Below are 14,607 nucleotides of genomic sequence, written 5' to 3'. Positions count from 1 at the left end.
CCTCAAGTTCACCAACTGAATTGGGCCTTATTGACTTCTCCACTGAATGTTATTTAGTTCTTATTTTTAATGATATGTTTTCAAATAAAACAAAATAATTACATAATTATATTAATTCAATCAATATACTATTATTTAATCAATACATGATACAATCAAAATTAATAAAATAAATTATAATAAGTATCTATAAATCAAGTATAATCCAAACCCATAAATTTTAAAATTATAAATAATATCTCAATTATTAACCGTTAAGACATGGTTGGTGGAACTCAGTCTAGAATACCAGCTTGCGGCACCTGTGTGCGGTCGGGCGAAAATACAATATCCATCTGGAAAGTTCGGGTGTTTGCTGATGAAGCCAATTTGACTAAACCCGAATTAGAAAATCACAAATAGAGAAGTGGGTATACTTTAATTCGTCGTCAATCCAACCTGAGGGACGCGGTTAAGGTTCTTCTTCCAGAACAAAGTATTCTCATCTCTTACTAAAATACGTATCCATACTCTTCAATCTTCAATCATCCATTCTCAAATCGGTTTTCTGGATAGAGGGATTCAATTCTCTCACAACTGAATCCGGGTCCCTTCTTGTTCTTGATCATGGCAAGCCCCAATGAAAATCACAAACCAGCAGCTAAAGATTCAGATGCCCCTGGAGGTCCGGAAGAAGAAACGAAGAAATGGGGCACTCATATAATGGGCTCGCCGGCAGCACCGACGGTTCACCCTGACAATCAGCAGGCGGCGCTTTGGCAGGCTGAAGGCCCGGCCCAATTTTACCATAACCAGCAGCCTTACCTGGTGTATTCTCCTGTGGAGAAGCCCCCAGACAACCCATTTGAATATGTGGTTAACACGTTCAATTCATGGAGTCATCGGGCCGAAGAAATGGCCCGAAATATCTGGCACAATTGTAAGTTCTTGATATTTGTACCTTTTGTTTAGCTGATTGAATTTCCTCATATATTTGGTGTTACGTAGAGCTAATAAGTAGTCACGAAACTGCTAAATCTTTGAATATTTTCAAGAATGAAGGCAAATAGGAAAATTGTTTCTTGGAGTACTTAATTCATTACTTGTTCAGCTTGAGTTGAAATAACAAGAGCATAATTAGGTGAAATTTATGAGTTCATTTGTATAAACATGACAATTTTTTTAAGAAAGATTTACTCTGTGGGTAGGAGCAAAAGAAGAACTATTTTGGAGTTACTCTGATTTAATAATTCATTTGGACTAATGGATTTGAATATGCAAGAGAGACTTGGAGAAAGTGATTTCAAATCCAACTTAGAGGGGTTTGGCTAAGCTTTTTCAAAACATTTTATAAGATGTTTTACGAGCTTATAAGATGTTGGATCTTATTCTAAAATACGCTCCTGAACTGTTTGGATAAAATAAGATGTTGAAACTTATAAGATATGGAAACATCTTATAATATGTTAGAATCAAATAAATTATTATTTCTTGACATTTTTTTCTTTAAAAATTTTTAAAACGCTTTTATAAATAGTACATATTCATTTAATTTCAAATAAAAATTTAATAGATAATTTTTTTATAATTAAAAAATTAACGAATTATTATCTAAATTTTGATAAAAAATAATATATATGTACATTCATGCTAGTCGAATATTAATATAGATACATAATTTATATTTTTTAAATTAATGAGAAACAAATTAAAGGAAAGTGAAGAAATTTTATAACAAGTCAAAACTTTCAATTCATATGTGACCATTTAAATATTTTTTTTTAAAAATTGATAGTATACAATTATATTATAAATTTCAATGAACATATCAAATATCAATATCTAATAATAATTTATAATGAACTAACATGTACTATTATTATTGCGATTAAAAATTCACAATTCAATTTTAGAAAGAATCATGGTGAAATTGATTGCACAACTGTTTATCTCATGATTTGTTTGGAAAAATGCGGTATTTTGTAATACTTTACAAGCTTTTCATTTTATATTTATCAAATGAATCTTTAATATAACTTGATTACTCCATAAACAATGAATAAAACAAATTTAATTGTATTATATTATATTACAAGTTGTCTTAAAAATATTGTCATCTTATTATCATTATCTGAATTTTAAATTGTGTAAATATTAAATATAAAAAAATGGGTATAATTGATCCAAGACCCGTTTTCAACCCATTAATTCAAACTCATATTAAACCTAATCTATATTGTACCAACCTTTTGGACCCGACCCAAAACCGACCCCCCGCCCATTTGCCACCCCTATAAAAAACCTACTTTTAGTCCTTCCATCATAATTTATTTGAATTGTGATAGGAAAAGGCACAAGCTCACATGGCCATTAGCTCTCTGGCCACTTTTAGCCACGTACTTTAGTCCCATTAGTTGCAGGATTTTCGTTAATGGTCCCACAAGTACAAAAAGTTCTCACTTCTAGTTTTTCCATCAGATTCTGTTAGTATCCTAGATAACGGCCACGTGCTTTTGCTGGTAAAATACTAAGGAAATCTAACTAAAGGACTAAAAATGAGAATTCTTTAGCTTATGGGACCATTATTGAGGATCTTGTTACCAATGGAACAAAAAGTGTACTAACGCTAAGATACCTGACAAAAAATGCAATTTCCTCGTATAATGAATTTATTGTCATCGATTTGGAATCCTTATCTTTAAATCCGTTGATCCGAACACGACATAATATTACTGAAATTTGTGTATTTTGTCGTATATGTTGCATTCTCCTTTATTTATTTTCTAGAACTAGGGAAACATGAGCAAGATCATCTGGTCATGACTAATTACGGTGTGAACCACCCTTTGCAGTAAAAACTGGACCATCTGTGTCTGGAGCGGCATGGGGAAAGGTTAATTTGACAGCAAAGGCAATAACAGAAGGAGGATTTGAGTCCCTTTTTAGGCAGATTTTCCCAACTGAACCAAATGAGAAGCTGAAGAAGACTTTTGCCTGTTACCTTTCCACAACAACTGGTCCTGTTGCTGGAACCCTCTATCTCTCGACTGCGCGCGTGGCTTTCTGCAGCGATCGCCCCCTATCTTTCAGAGCTCCGTCTGGCCAGGAGGCATGGAGTTACTACAAGGTAGCACATTAAATTTCCATCCAACGATAATTTAGAGCTATTGGCTTCTTGGTATCATTAAAATCGCTTGCTGCAGCTTTACTGTGAATAACAAGTATATGAATAAATTGATCTAGAATTTTAGGATATATGATGCAACGACTGAAGTGAACGGCTACTGTTTTGCTGTTTGCGTGAGTCTTACAAGTAAACAATGTATCGATACGAATGGTGACCCAATAGTTTGGTGGGTCATTTATGCGGAAGCAAAAGATTATGAAAGCACGAATTGTTAGATGCCTTTGTGGAAGAAATGATCGATACTGAAGAAATTCATCATGATATGCCTGATCTGTGCATAATATCATGAAAAAAGGATAACTTTTTTGAGTTTTACTTAGTTTTTGCAATATCTCTAGCAAAACATCTATAGATTATCAAGTTTAGATATTTTTATCCCGCAAAAATTAAGGAACTTATATGTTCAGACTCGACGTGGGTTGAACAGGTGACCATACCTTTGGGGAACATAGGGAATGTGAATCCTGTGATCATGAGAGAAAATCCACCTGAGAAGTATATCCATATTGTGACCATAGACGGTCACGAATTCTGGTTCATGGGCTTTGTGAATTTTGAGAAAGCTTCGCATCATCTCTTGGATAGCGTTTCGGATTTCAGAGCGACTGGGAATGTGGCACAGCCCGTCGTTAGCTAAGAAGTGACTGCATATGATTTGTCCATTCGCTAGGCAGTCATTATACATGTTCGTTTGTATGATGCATGTAAAAGAGTTCATTTGTGCTTGGGGTTACCATCATCTGTTGTAGATAAAGGGTATATGGCTTCTGTGTATTGTTGTGCGGCTAAGTAGCAGTTTCAATATGATTTGGTACTATTATGTGATACTCTGTTCTAAAATATGTCATGTAAATTCTATTGTCTATATTGTATCCTTTATCTATTTTTCTGGTCCAATTTTACTATACTGAAGGAATTCAAACATTTGAAACTTTTACCAGGGGTATATTGCATTAAAAAAACCACTAAATCTATAGTAATTATGTTTAATTTAGTAGAATTCAAATAGAACAAGCATGATTGTTAAGAACTCGGACGTGTGAAGTTCAAACTCATGAATAGGGCAACTCACTCCCAGAAGACTCCAAAATGACATTCTGAACTTTAACTCAACCAATTGATTTATATGAGCAAATAGTCCGGCCCAAATTTGCCTCTGAACTCCATGTAATAACATATTGAATCTTTGTCTCGATATACAAGTAGGGGTGGCAAATAGGTGGGTTATGTCGGGTTTGAGTTGGAAATAGGTTCAGATAAATTTGGTTTTAAATGGATTGGATTTTTATGTTTTTTTTTTTTTTTTTTTTTTTTACACTAGAAAACCAAAATATTTATACAATGTGAGAAAAAAATTCGGCAGCATTTTTCCCATAAACAAATGAAACTTAACTTGTTACCAACCCATTATCAATTCTACGATTACAAATTTACGTGACACATACAATGAAAATACATTAAGTAAACAATCCAACCACATTTTTTGAATAGCAATTTACCCTAACGTGATTTTACAAATGAGTAAAGTATCCCCTTATAAAAGTAAGATAACAATTTATTTCTTCTGTACTTTTTAAAATGAAATAATTTGCCTCCCTGTTAAGGAGGTAAATTGCTTCATACTAAAAAATATATGGAGGTAAATTGCTGTATTTTAGAAAATATTGTAAAGTAAATTACTATTTCTTTTTCATAAAGGGATAATTTTCTTATTTACAATATCACAAGGAGTTGCTTACATTTTTTCCAATAAATAACGCATCATAACACATTTGCAACAAGTATTCCAGATTAATATAAAGTGCCCAAAAAAGCTGCTCAATAAGAAAAATAAGTCATACATCCATAATTAAGTTATATAATATACCGTCAACGAGCAAACAAACTAATAAGAAAATCTAGTATAAGAACCATGAATGCCAACAACATCTGCCCAGCACCACAAGAACATGCCCAATGCAACAGAACATCCATTTTATTTTCAAATATACCAACCAAACCCTAGTAGTGAATCACGAGTTTACATGCACAAATGGGTACAAAAACGCACTTACAATGTACACATGGACATTTAAAATAATGATAAATTACATTTACATCTGTGAGATTAGGTCAAAATGCACAAAGACCCCCATATATTTTGTAAGATTACAAATTTGTCTCTAAGCTTATAGTTATAATTACAAATATACCCCATTACACAAACACCTTCCAAATAGTATTACACTAACACCCCTTAAAAGGATGTCATCGTGTTTTTGCGAAAAGAAAAACATTACACTAACACACTTCAGTGGGTGTAGCTGTAATTCAACAAAATATAAGAAGTGTGTGCATTTTTGCCTACTATAGGGAATGCCAATGTAATTTAACCTTAAGCTAATTTATTCACCTGATCATATCGTGGTGATTATGGGTTTGCCTAACAATCCTTCTGCTTTAGATGATTGTTTTTGTTTGGGTCATTCAGCTAAAGAGCCTCAGTCAGGTGATGAACTTGTGGAAGAGGTTGTATCCCAAAATGAGGATGATGAGCCCGAGAGTGACGGTGAATAGATCCTGTCGAGAGTGAGGTAAGGAGGTATATGTTTCTGAGGAGTTAGAGCTGCTACGCATGGTCATGGCATTGAATGCTTACGATGACGAGCGTAATAAGGGATGGGTTGTTCCCTAATGTCGTGTGGTGATGTCGGAATATGCAACAGTGCACTTACTCGTGATCATGGGGCTTCCCGTGACACTAAATGGTTTTCATGCATTATGGAATGCACGACAAGTGGCTGAGTTGTATTCTTCCACTTACGATGGGAGGTATTTTACTTTTATCCTCATGTGGGTATAAATTTCTAGAAGGGTTCACTTTTTCTCGGGGCTCATGGAAGTAGAATTTTTTCTATGTTAGGGATGATGGCTAGGATTTAGCTTTAGAGTGAAGTAGTTTGCCCATTTTGGTTCCCCACTATAGAAAGTTGGGTAGCCTTTATGAGGCTTTTGTGTCAGTAGGATTATTTAATAGTTCGATTGACATTTCGCGATAGTTTTCATTTAGTATTGAATTTATATTGTTTTCGACATTACTTAAACTTTTTAGATGTTAGCTTAGCTTCCTCGCGTATGTATGGATTTCTTACTTATTCATCTCTTATTTCAAGTAAGAAGATTGACATCTGGATGATGTCAGTGGTGAAGGAGCCGTGAACGAGCAGAAACGTTGTGAATAGGAATTAGCTCCATAGTGGGCAAAGGGCGAGTGCGGCTCACGCATGACCATTATTCGACTCGGGGTGACCGTTTCACTTCTTCCGTTGATGTTCTTGAGTCCTGGCCCCAGGGGTACGCTCTGGGTTTTCTCCTTCAGATAAGAGATCACAAAATGTGTTCTGAGGTGATTTCTACAAATTTCCCTTTAGGACGTAGTTTCCTCCTTGCCGGGTTAGGCATTTAAGATAGAGTTGTGAGAAACCGCGGTTATAGAACTCTCTATCAATCATCACAAAATGAGCTGCTTTGACTCTCGACGCCCTTGCTTCATTCTGATTTTCAGGTGATATCCCATTTGTTAGGAATTTGACAATGCTTTCAACTCGAAGGCGTTGTGTACGTGCACATAACTTTCTTTTGCTCCTCTGTTGCGGCTTTATTCGAGGAGAGGAAAAGTGGTCCTTCTATTTTGAATTGTCACCTTGGTCCCTAGTGGCATTTTCTATTCGTGATACTTTTATGAAAGATAATTCCTTGAATTTCTCAAGTAATTTTTTTGCTAGAGTTGATACTTATTATTTCCCCTGGTGCTTTGTATGACCCTTCGGCTTGATTAACAACCAGCTGCGAATCACTATATATTCTCGCCCCCGTCACCAAGGCTAGTTTTCCTTCAGCTAAGAAAGCTTTGTACTTTGCCTTATTGTTTGACGTGGGGAACTCTATCTTCATGGCATATGCTAATTTATCTCCATGGGGCTTTCGAAGACTATTCCAGCTCCACTACCCACTAATGTAAACGTGAAAGAATCGGGATGACCTAGGACTTAGCAAGAACACAAGTATGAAAATAAGCATATTTAAATACTAAATTGAAAGAGAACTAGTCTCTTAATCACGGACATTCGGCACTCAACAAACATAAAAGAAACTTGAAATAAAACTTATTATCCGTAAACATACAAGCTCTAGGTGGGCGTGGAGATGTTCACTCATTGAAGGCCATCGCGACGAAAAAAAATCAGCTAGCACTTATGTTTTAATAGTTGGTCGAGCAATATTTGATATCAAATTCACGTAACTGCACCGCACTTTCACCAGCCTTCCTAAGAAATCTGGACCGGATAGAACTTATTATAGGTGATTTGACAAAACCACCACCTAGCACAATTAGAAGTAAGACTTCAATTTTCTCGCCACAAGCACGAATGATAGCACTAATTTTTCAATTTGGGAGTATCTAAATTCCACCCTTGTAATATTTTGCTAACATAGTCATTGACCGATATTACTTATCTTCTGTGGTGTCAAAACTGAACTAACAACATTTTGTGATACAACCAAGTAGGGTCAGAGGACGTCTCCCGTCTGTGATGGCATTGTTAACTAAAGCAAGTAGGGCTTCTTGCATGAGTTGTATCATTGCTTCTTAAGGAGACGTCATACCGGGTGGTTCCTCTTGAGGTGGGGGTAGGGCTTGCCCATGAGGTAGGACTCTTTCACGAGGTGGTGGATTGGGGGGGGGGGGGGGGTTCGATTCCATTCTCATGTGCTTCGTGGGCTACATCCACCACTTGAATGTTGCAAACTCGAGACTTGGTTTGCATCTTTAACGCTGGGGCAATTTTTGTTTATAATCGACATCAATAATGTGGTTGTGGTTGTGATTTGAGTAGAGCCATGAAAAGAAAAAATTATCTCGACATATATAATACTTGCAAAGCGTTGTTTTATAGAGAGAGATTTTTTTGTGGATAAGAGTGTATGAGTTGTCATGTTAAATGAATAGTGAATTGCATTAAAAAAATAATATTTTGAGTATTTATAATGGAGTTGGAAATATTAAAATGCCATAAAGTGTATATATTAAGTGTATTAAGTATAAAAATTATCTTTATACTGTTATAGTAATTTAATATTACGAGTATATATCACTTTATATATATATAAATACCTTTATATATATATATATTATATCACTTTGTCACCCTTTTCTTCATCAAACCATGAGTAGGGTACGTGCCTTAGCCAGCAATAGAGGCCAAGTTTCTACTCATACATGGGTCAGTTAAAGCCGATCGATCGATGATCATCGCAAGAATCTGAATCTGATCCATTGAAAAAAAAAAAAAAAAGGTTAGGAGATAGGTGAGAAAAGGTCAGAGATGTGGAGACTGTGTAGTCGAGGTTAGAAACGCAAAGTGTTGGAAAAAAGATGCAAAGTGTGAGATGGAAACAAGAGCATGAATAAAAAGCAATAAGACAGCAGGTAGAGATTCCCTCCTCCTCAGAAAGAAACTCCAACGATATGATGAAAAGGATAAAAGATGGAGGAATAGCAACAGAAATATTGCTTCGAACATCGCAACAGATGGCCCCCCGTGCCCTCTCTCAATCCTGCATACCCACTATTCATTTATCCCTTGTATGTATGTATGTATGTATGTATGTATGTATTGAGTCAAGTGAGTGTACTGTGTGTCTATATATAACGTCAATAATTGTTGACGATGCTCCACTTCCAGTTAGATGGAGGTGGGAGTTTGATTTTTCCTCTGGATGTAAGTGTTGTATTGATGAGTAATTTCTATGTTTTTGGAGGCATGTCCTAACCCGTCAGCTGGTATAGAAGGACCAACAATTTTAAGGCCTAATTACGCTAACCTAAACATATAATGTTTGCATGAAGAACCATTTTCTTTGACCAAACTGATTGAGAGAGAGAGAGATATGGTGATGGAGTGAGACAATGTGTGTACCAATGGGGATAGAGAAAGGTCCATCTCATGTTCCCTGTTTGGCTCTCTCTTATCTCTCTCTGCTGTCTGCACAGTTTTTTGTAGGCCTTTCTGCCCAAGATTCCTTTTTTCCTGCCATGCAATTTGAAGCAAAAGGTTCCTTTGTTTTCTTCAGCTATATTCATCTCTCATATTTCTTTCTCAACCCCACCCCCCACTGGACCATTGTTTTTTCCCCTCTTTGCATATATCTCATCTCTCTTTCTGTTTATTTCTTGTCCTCATTCTCATATCTTTTAAGCAGGAAACGGGCTTTTCTGCATGTTCACAAACTCAACATTTTATATATAACCATAAATTACATCAATATCTTCTCAAGTTAAAAGGTCCAACTACACAAATATTTTCTGTTATTTGCGAAATTATAAATATTACACCTTTGAGGGATTATCATTATAATTTACTTAAAGGGTCTACAAATTATAACATTTTGCTCGTAAAAAAGAGATTTATTTATAATTTTGCACAATATAAACAATATTTGTGTAATTAAAACTAAATTATGGGGTCGATAAAATATTTATCATATTTATAATCTCACTTAAAGAATTAAGTTGTTGAGATCGAATCCCGACACAGCATTTCAAAATGTACATATTACATATGTTGTAACAATTAAAGACATAGAACAGCATTAACTAACCGTAACAATCAATAAACAGTAATAATTTTACTTGCAAATAACCATTTCTTTTGATCAATTACTCATTATGTAAATAATATTTTATAAATATACATTTCAAGCCCATCAATGTATTTTATCAACTTTAATCAATCATTCATTATATATTTTTCTATTTTATTTACTTAAATAAATATAACAAAAAAATTCAAAATTACAAAAACGAATCGAGTCATGTGGTCCATTAATTCGCTATATAGTATATTAAAAACATTAGAAAAATAATTCAACTTCAAAACACAAGGCTAGAGTTAAATTTCAGTTAATAATTCTCAAAAACCTTAAATGTTTCCCTCAATCACAACAAATCAAACATATGAAATAATTATCCTCCAAGAAAAAATATGTACTTCTTGTCCCTCTCTCTCTCTCTTTTATATATCACTCTTTCTCATACCAAACACGCGCGGAGAAATTAAGCAACGCACATTGTCTGTAAGCCTTTTGTGATAATTTTAAGAAGTGGTAATTATAAAATTATTGGCTGGCTGCTAGCTAATTAATTTTAAGATAAAGTCAAAATTCCTATTATTTCGGTCGGGAAATCCCACAAAATCATCATGATTAATATTCGGATGCATGCATAATGCCTCCAGCTACGGTGCTTTCAGAATATATTTTCAAGTTGACAATCATTTTGTTTAGGAAAGTTAGACCAATTCCTCCCGAAAAATAAGGCTCACTCTAGTTGAAATTGGATCCGATCATATCTGAATTAATTATATATACTATAATAAAATATAATATTAATAACAAGATTGAATTGAAAATTTTAAAATTGTTAATTGCTCAAAGTATATGTTAAATGACATATTGTTGCAGAATATAACTTATTAGTGATAGAGAATTATGTATAAAGCATTAAGTGGAGATAATTAGTGATGCATCTATAATGATAATTTAATGACAAAACAAATATAATGATAATTAATAATTGCCGTTGCTTATTTTTTTAATGACAACTTTATGCACAAGTGTTTGTTATTAATTCTTACTAATAATAATTTTTATAAAAAAATTATTATTGTTAAAATTATAAAATTCATTATTGTGATAAAATAAAAAAAAAAATTGTCACTAAATACACATATAATTAGTGATAAGATTAAAAATTGTCACATGATTTTTCTTGTCGATTATCCTCTCTACTTTTTTTTAAGTGATAATAAATATAGTGTACTTATTATGTGATTGATCTACCGTTCAAAAGAAAAGTAAAGAATCTTCACATAAAATAAAAATCAAATGTCCTGGATTGAAAAAATTCCCAAAATAATGCGTTAAGAAAACATTAGCGTTGAGCCCACATTTTTATTTTATTTTCTTTAGAAGATAATTATAAAATCTGAGATGATAAATGTCATTATCAAGGGGATTGACCTTTTCCAGGTCTGGGATCAAGAAAAACTTATTAACAATCATATGTAGCTTAGGCCATTAATTAAAATGTATTAATTGATAAAATGGACACTTAACTAATACTCCACAATATACAAATTTTTAAATATATTGCACGTCAAATAGTACCAGGTTGTGAGAAAATGTTCCATAGGTATTATATATATATATATATTATAATAATTGCAGTATGATTTTGACTTTTGAGGAATGCAACTTTGTGGAAAGGATGTTTTGCCCTCACATAAACAATTAAATTGCACGATCATATGTTGTACTGCCCTTCTTCTATTAATTAATTAGGTACATTATACTGACAATTTTGAAGGTTAGGTTTAATTATATAAATATTTTATCTTCTTTAGGTGATGTTATAGGTAAACTCCCGAGCAGATATTAGTATAATGTATTTTAAGGGATTTTTGTGTTAATTTTTGCTACTAAATAGAAAAATATTTATAATTACAACTACAACATGAAGACATGGACTTGTAGTTTTGCGTAAAATAGAGAGTGTTTGTATAATTGATCTTCTTCGTCTCAGATAGTGTCAATTTAATTTAATTTAATTACACCTAATTAATTTTGCATATTTAATAATAGTAGAGTATTTATATGCATCACACTTAGTCCAGCTGTATTGTTACATTACTATACTTAAATTATCATTATTTCAAAGCATCAAAACATGCAAATTAATTAACTATATAAAAGAAAGGCGCGTGCGTTCGAATTGAATGTTAACTTTTAAGGCATTCGATATTAAAGCATTAGTTCCCTTTGTATTTCTTAGTTTAGGCTCTTCCATTTTAAGTATGAACTTTGCAATAATAACAAGTTCATAGCTTTTGTATGCACAATCTGTCTTGTTTTTTCTTTCAAAAGTGTATGTGGCTACAGCTCCGATTGTCATTACGAGTCGGGACATACTCCTAAAATCACAAAATATTCTGCATATGCATATGAATGTCTTTTTTTCCCTAAAAAAATTTGGTGGCTTCAACTCCGGTACCTCAAGAACATGAAAATTTCGTGTGTATGCATACATATACATATTCCTTCATTAGAAGGACGTTGCCAAAGCATGTCACAAACAAAACGAAAAATAGAATCGAGGGCATCTATAGAGCAAAATTGTAGAATTATACACCAAGTTAAGAACAAAATTGTACAGAACGACCTTGGGCTAGTAATGTTACCCGTATGAACTTTCGTTCACTGAATCACATATGATATGGTTATCAAATATTGATTCAACGATTCACAATTCTGTGGACAAACTCATATGGGCAGTTTCAAAATTTTCAACTTTATGTATGATTTATATTAGAATTTCATGGAATATATGAAAGTAAAAAAGAAATTGTAAAATCTAACAAAATAAACTACAGAGTCAAAAATCATAACCCATATCAGTTTATCATAAATAGAGCAATTTAAATGCATGAAAAGCAATTGAAACGAAAATACATAAATAAAATGCAGGAAGAAATATTAAAGAAATGGAAGCAAAAATATAAACAAAAATACTGCATCAAAAAAAAAAGAATTAGCACAAGAATGATGATTCCTTTTGTCTCATATCAGAAACTCCACAAGCCCACATCAACATCCAATACTAATAAACAACTCCACCAAAAAAGAAAAAAGAAAAAAGCAGAATTTTATCGGGTTTTTTCAAAAAAAAATTACAAAAAAAAGAAAAAAGAAAAATTCCCCAAAACAAAAAGATTCAGGAGGAGCCATTTTCGGATCGATCAAAGTGCAGGAGTTGACCACAACATTTGGGGCAAATTTCGAGCTGTTTGGGCACCATGTAGTACATCAAGCAGCTCTTGCATCCAGCCACCACCAGCACATTACTCGAATTATTGCTGTTGTTTTCCTCATTTTCATGCTTTTCTTGATAATAACAGTTTTCTTGATTATTGTTACTATTGTTGTTATTACCACTCCATTGCTCTCTTGACGACGAAGGAGACGATTCCGACGACGACCCTTCACTGTCATACGAGCTGCTGTCCTCCTCTGAGTAGTATCCGCCGCCGTACTCCGCCGTGGCCCGCGGATCCTCCTTTGCTTTCATGCCTGTCCTCCAATTTATGTAGTATATTTCACCCGTCTGTTGCGGTAGAATCAACAAACAAAATTTATCACCATTAAAACCCAAAATGAAACTGAAAAATAATGTTAAAAATCACCTTACCTTCTCACGAAATTGCATAAAATTTTGGGGGAACACAATAACATTTTCTATACTTTTTTTCCAATTTTTGATGAGGAAAAGGTGTTTAATATGAGGAGATAAATGAAGAAAGGGGCACAATAAATAAGCGCCATTAAAGAAGAGAAACATTTGGGGGACAAGAAACAAAAAGAACAAAAAGAGGGGCTAAGTAATGCGAGATCTGTTAAGGTTTTTAGAGCATTAAATGTGCAGAAAAAGCTCGCGAAAGACCACAAGTACACGATAATAATGATAGCGATCTCAAGAAATTTTCTCGTTTTTGTCTCTTTTAGGAGGGCCAGTTCCTGAGATTGCTTTCATGTTTTTTCTTACCTTTAAATCGAGGCATTGCTCCCAATGGAAAGGGAGTGAGGCCTGCGAATTGAGTTCCAGGGAGGGGGCTTCGGCCGCCAGATTCTGCGGTGAATCTGGGCCGGGGGCGGCGGTGCTGCTGCTACTACTGCTACTGCTGCTGTGTTGGTGGTTCAAGGAGCAGTTCTGAAGGGATCTCTCTAAGGACGCGGTGATTGTGGCCATATTTGGAGTTGCCATTTCTGCCGACTCCCCCTCCCACCAACAGCGCCAAAATGGAGGATTGGAATCAGACGAACGGGGAGGAGGAAATGGGGTGAGAGAGAGAGAGAGAGAGAGAGAGGAGAGAGAAGAAGAAGTTGGATTTGTGCTGTTGGAGAATAAACCCAAAAGGACGAATTTGTGGCTTTAAGAGCTGAAAATTGTGTGTTAGCGTGATATAATTAATTGGAGAGTAGGCGTCGGAGTAGGAGGAGTGCGCGTGGGATTGGATATCTTCAAAAGAATCAACAACCAGGTAGGGCACCAATGGGGACAACACCGTGCTAAGGCGCATTTTGCATTTCTTCTGTGTCTTACACCCACACCAACTATATTATAGATTTATACCAAATTTATTATAATTATAAAATTATCTTTTTATTATTTAAAAAATTATAATATTTTTTTTTTAAATTAATGATCGGATTATAGATATCTTTTATGACAATCAATTATAGAAGTTATTTATTAGAAAATCGTTAATTTCACATGTATTTATATTTATGATAAACCTCATTTGAGTTCTTTGTAATTTATCTTTATTATTATTATGTGAAAAGAT

At 34.0% G+C, this 14,607-nt stretch overlaps 2 protein-coding genes across 2 annotated transcripts; one reads left to right on the top strand and one right to left on the bottom strand.

Annotated features, from left to right (window-relative positions):
* LOC105168466 (GEM-like protein 5) lies at positions 364-4,049 on the top strand. Its single transcript, XM_011088559.2, has 3 exons — positions 364-919; positions 2,832-3,106; positions 3,594-4,049. Exons 1-3 carry the CDS (start codon positions 607-609, stop codon positions 3,801-3,803), a joined length of 798 nt encoding a protein of 265 aa, XP_011086861.1. The 5' UTR covers positions 364-606; the 3' UTR covers positions 3,804-4,049.
* LOC105168465 (uncharacterized protein DDB_G0287625) lies at positions 12,932-14,203 on the bottom strand. The gene is made up of 2 exons (XM_011088558.2): positions 13,806-14,203; positions 12,932-13,367 (listed from the first exon to the last, which is right to left on the bottom strand). Exons 1-2 carry the CDS (start codon positions 14,022-14,024, stop codon positions 12,978-12,980), a joined length of 609 nt encoding a protein of 202 aa, XP_011086860.1. The 5' UTR covers positions 14,025-14,203; the 3' UTR covers positions 12,932-12,977.

This window comes from Sesamum indicum, linkage group LG8 (assembly GCF_000512975.1).
Source record: "Sesamum indicum cultivar Zhongzhi No. 13 linkage group LG8, S_indicum_v1.0, whole genome shotgun sequence".
NCBI lineage: Eukaryota > Viridiplantae > Streptophyta > Magnoliopsida > Lamiales > Pedaliaceae > Sesamum > Sesamum indicum.
Note: the sequence above shows the minus strand (reverse complement) of the source record. Positions and strands in the feature narration are given on the sequence as shown.

Coding starts and splice junctions, on each gene's coding strand:
- LOC105168466 (XM_011088559.2), top strand. CDS start 607: ATGGCAAGCCCCAATGAAAATCACAAACCAGCAGCTAAAGATTCAGAT. Junction 920..2,831: donor CCGAAATATCTGGCACAATT/GTAAGTTCTTGA, acceptor CACCCTTTGCAG/TAAAAACTGGACCATCTGTG. Junction 3,107..3,593: donor AGGCATGGAGTTACTACAAG/GTAGCACATTAA, acceptor TGGGTTGAACAG/GTGACCATACCTTTGGGGAA.
- LOC105168465 (XM_011088558.2), bottom strand. CDS start 14,024: ATGGCAACTCCAAATATGGCCACAATCACCGCGTCCTTAGAGAGATCC. Junction 13,368..13,805: donor AGCAATGCCTCGATTTAAAG/GTAAGAAAAAAC, acceptor CTACCGCAACAG/ACGGGTGAAATATACTACAT.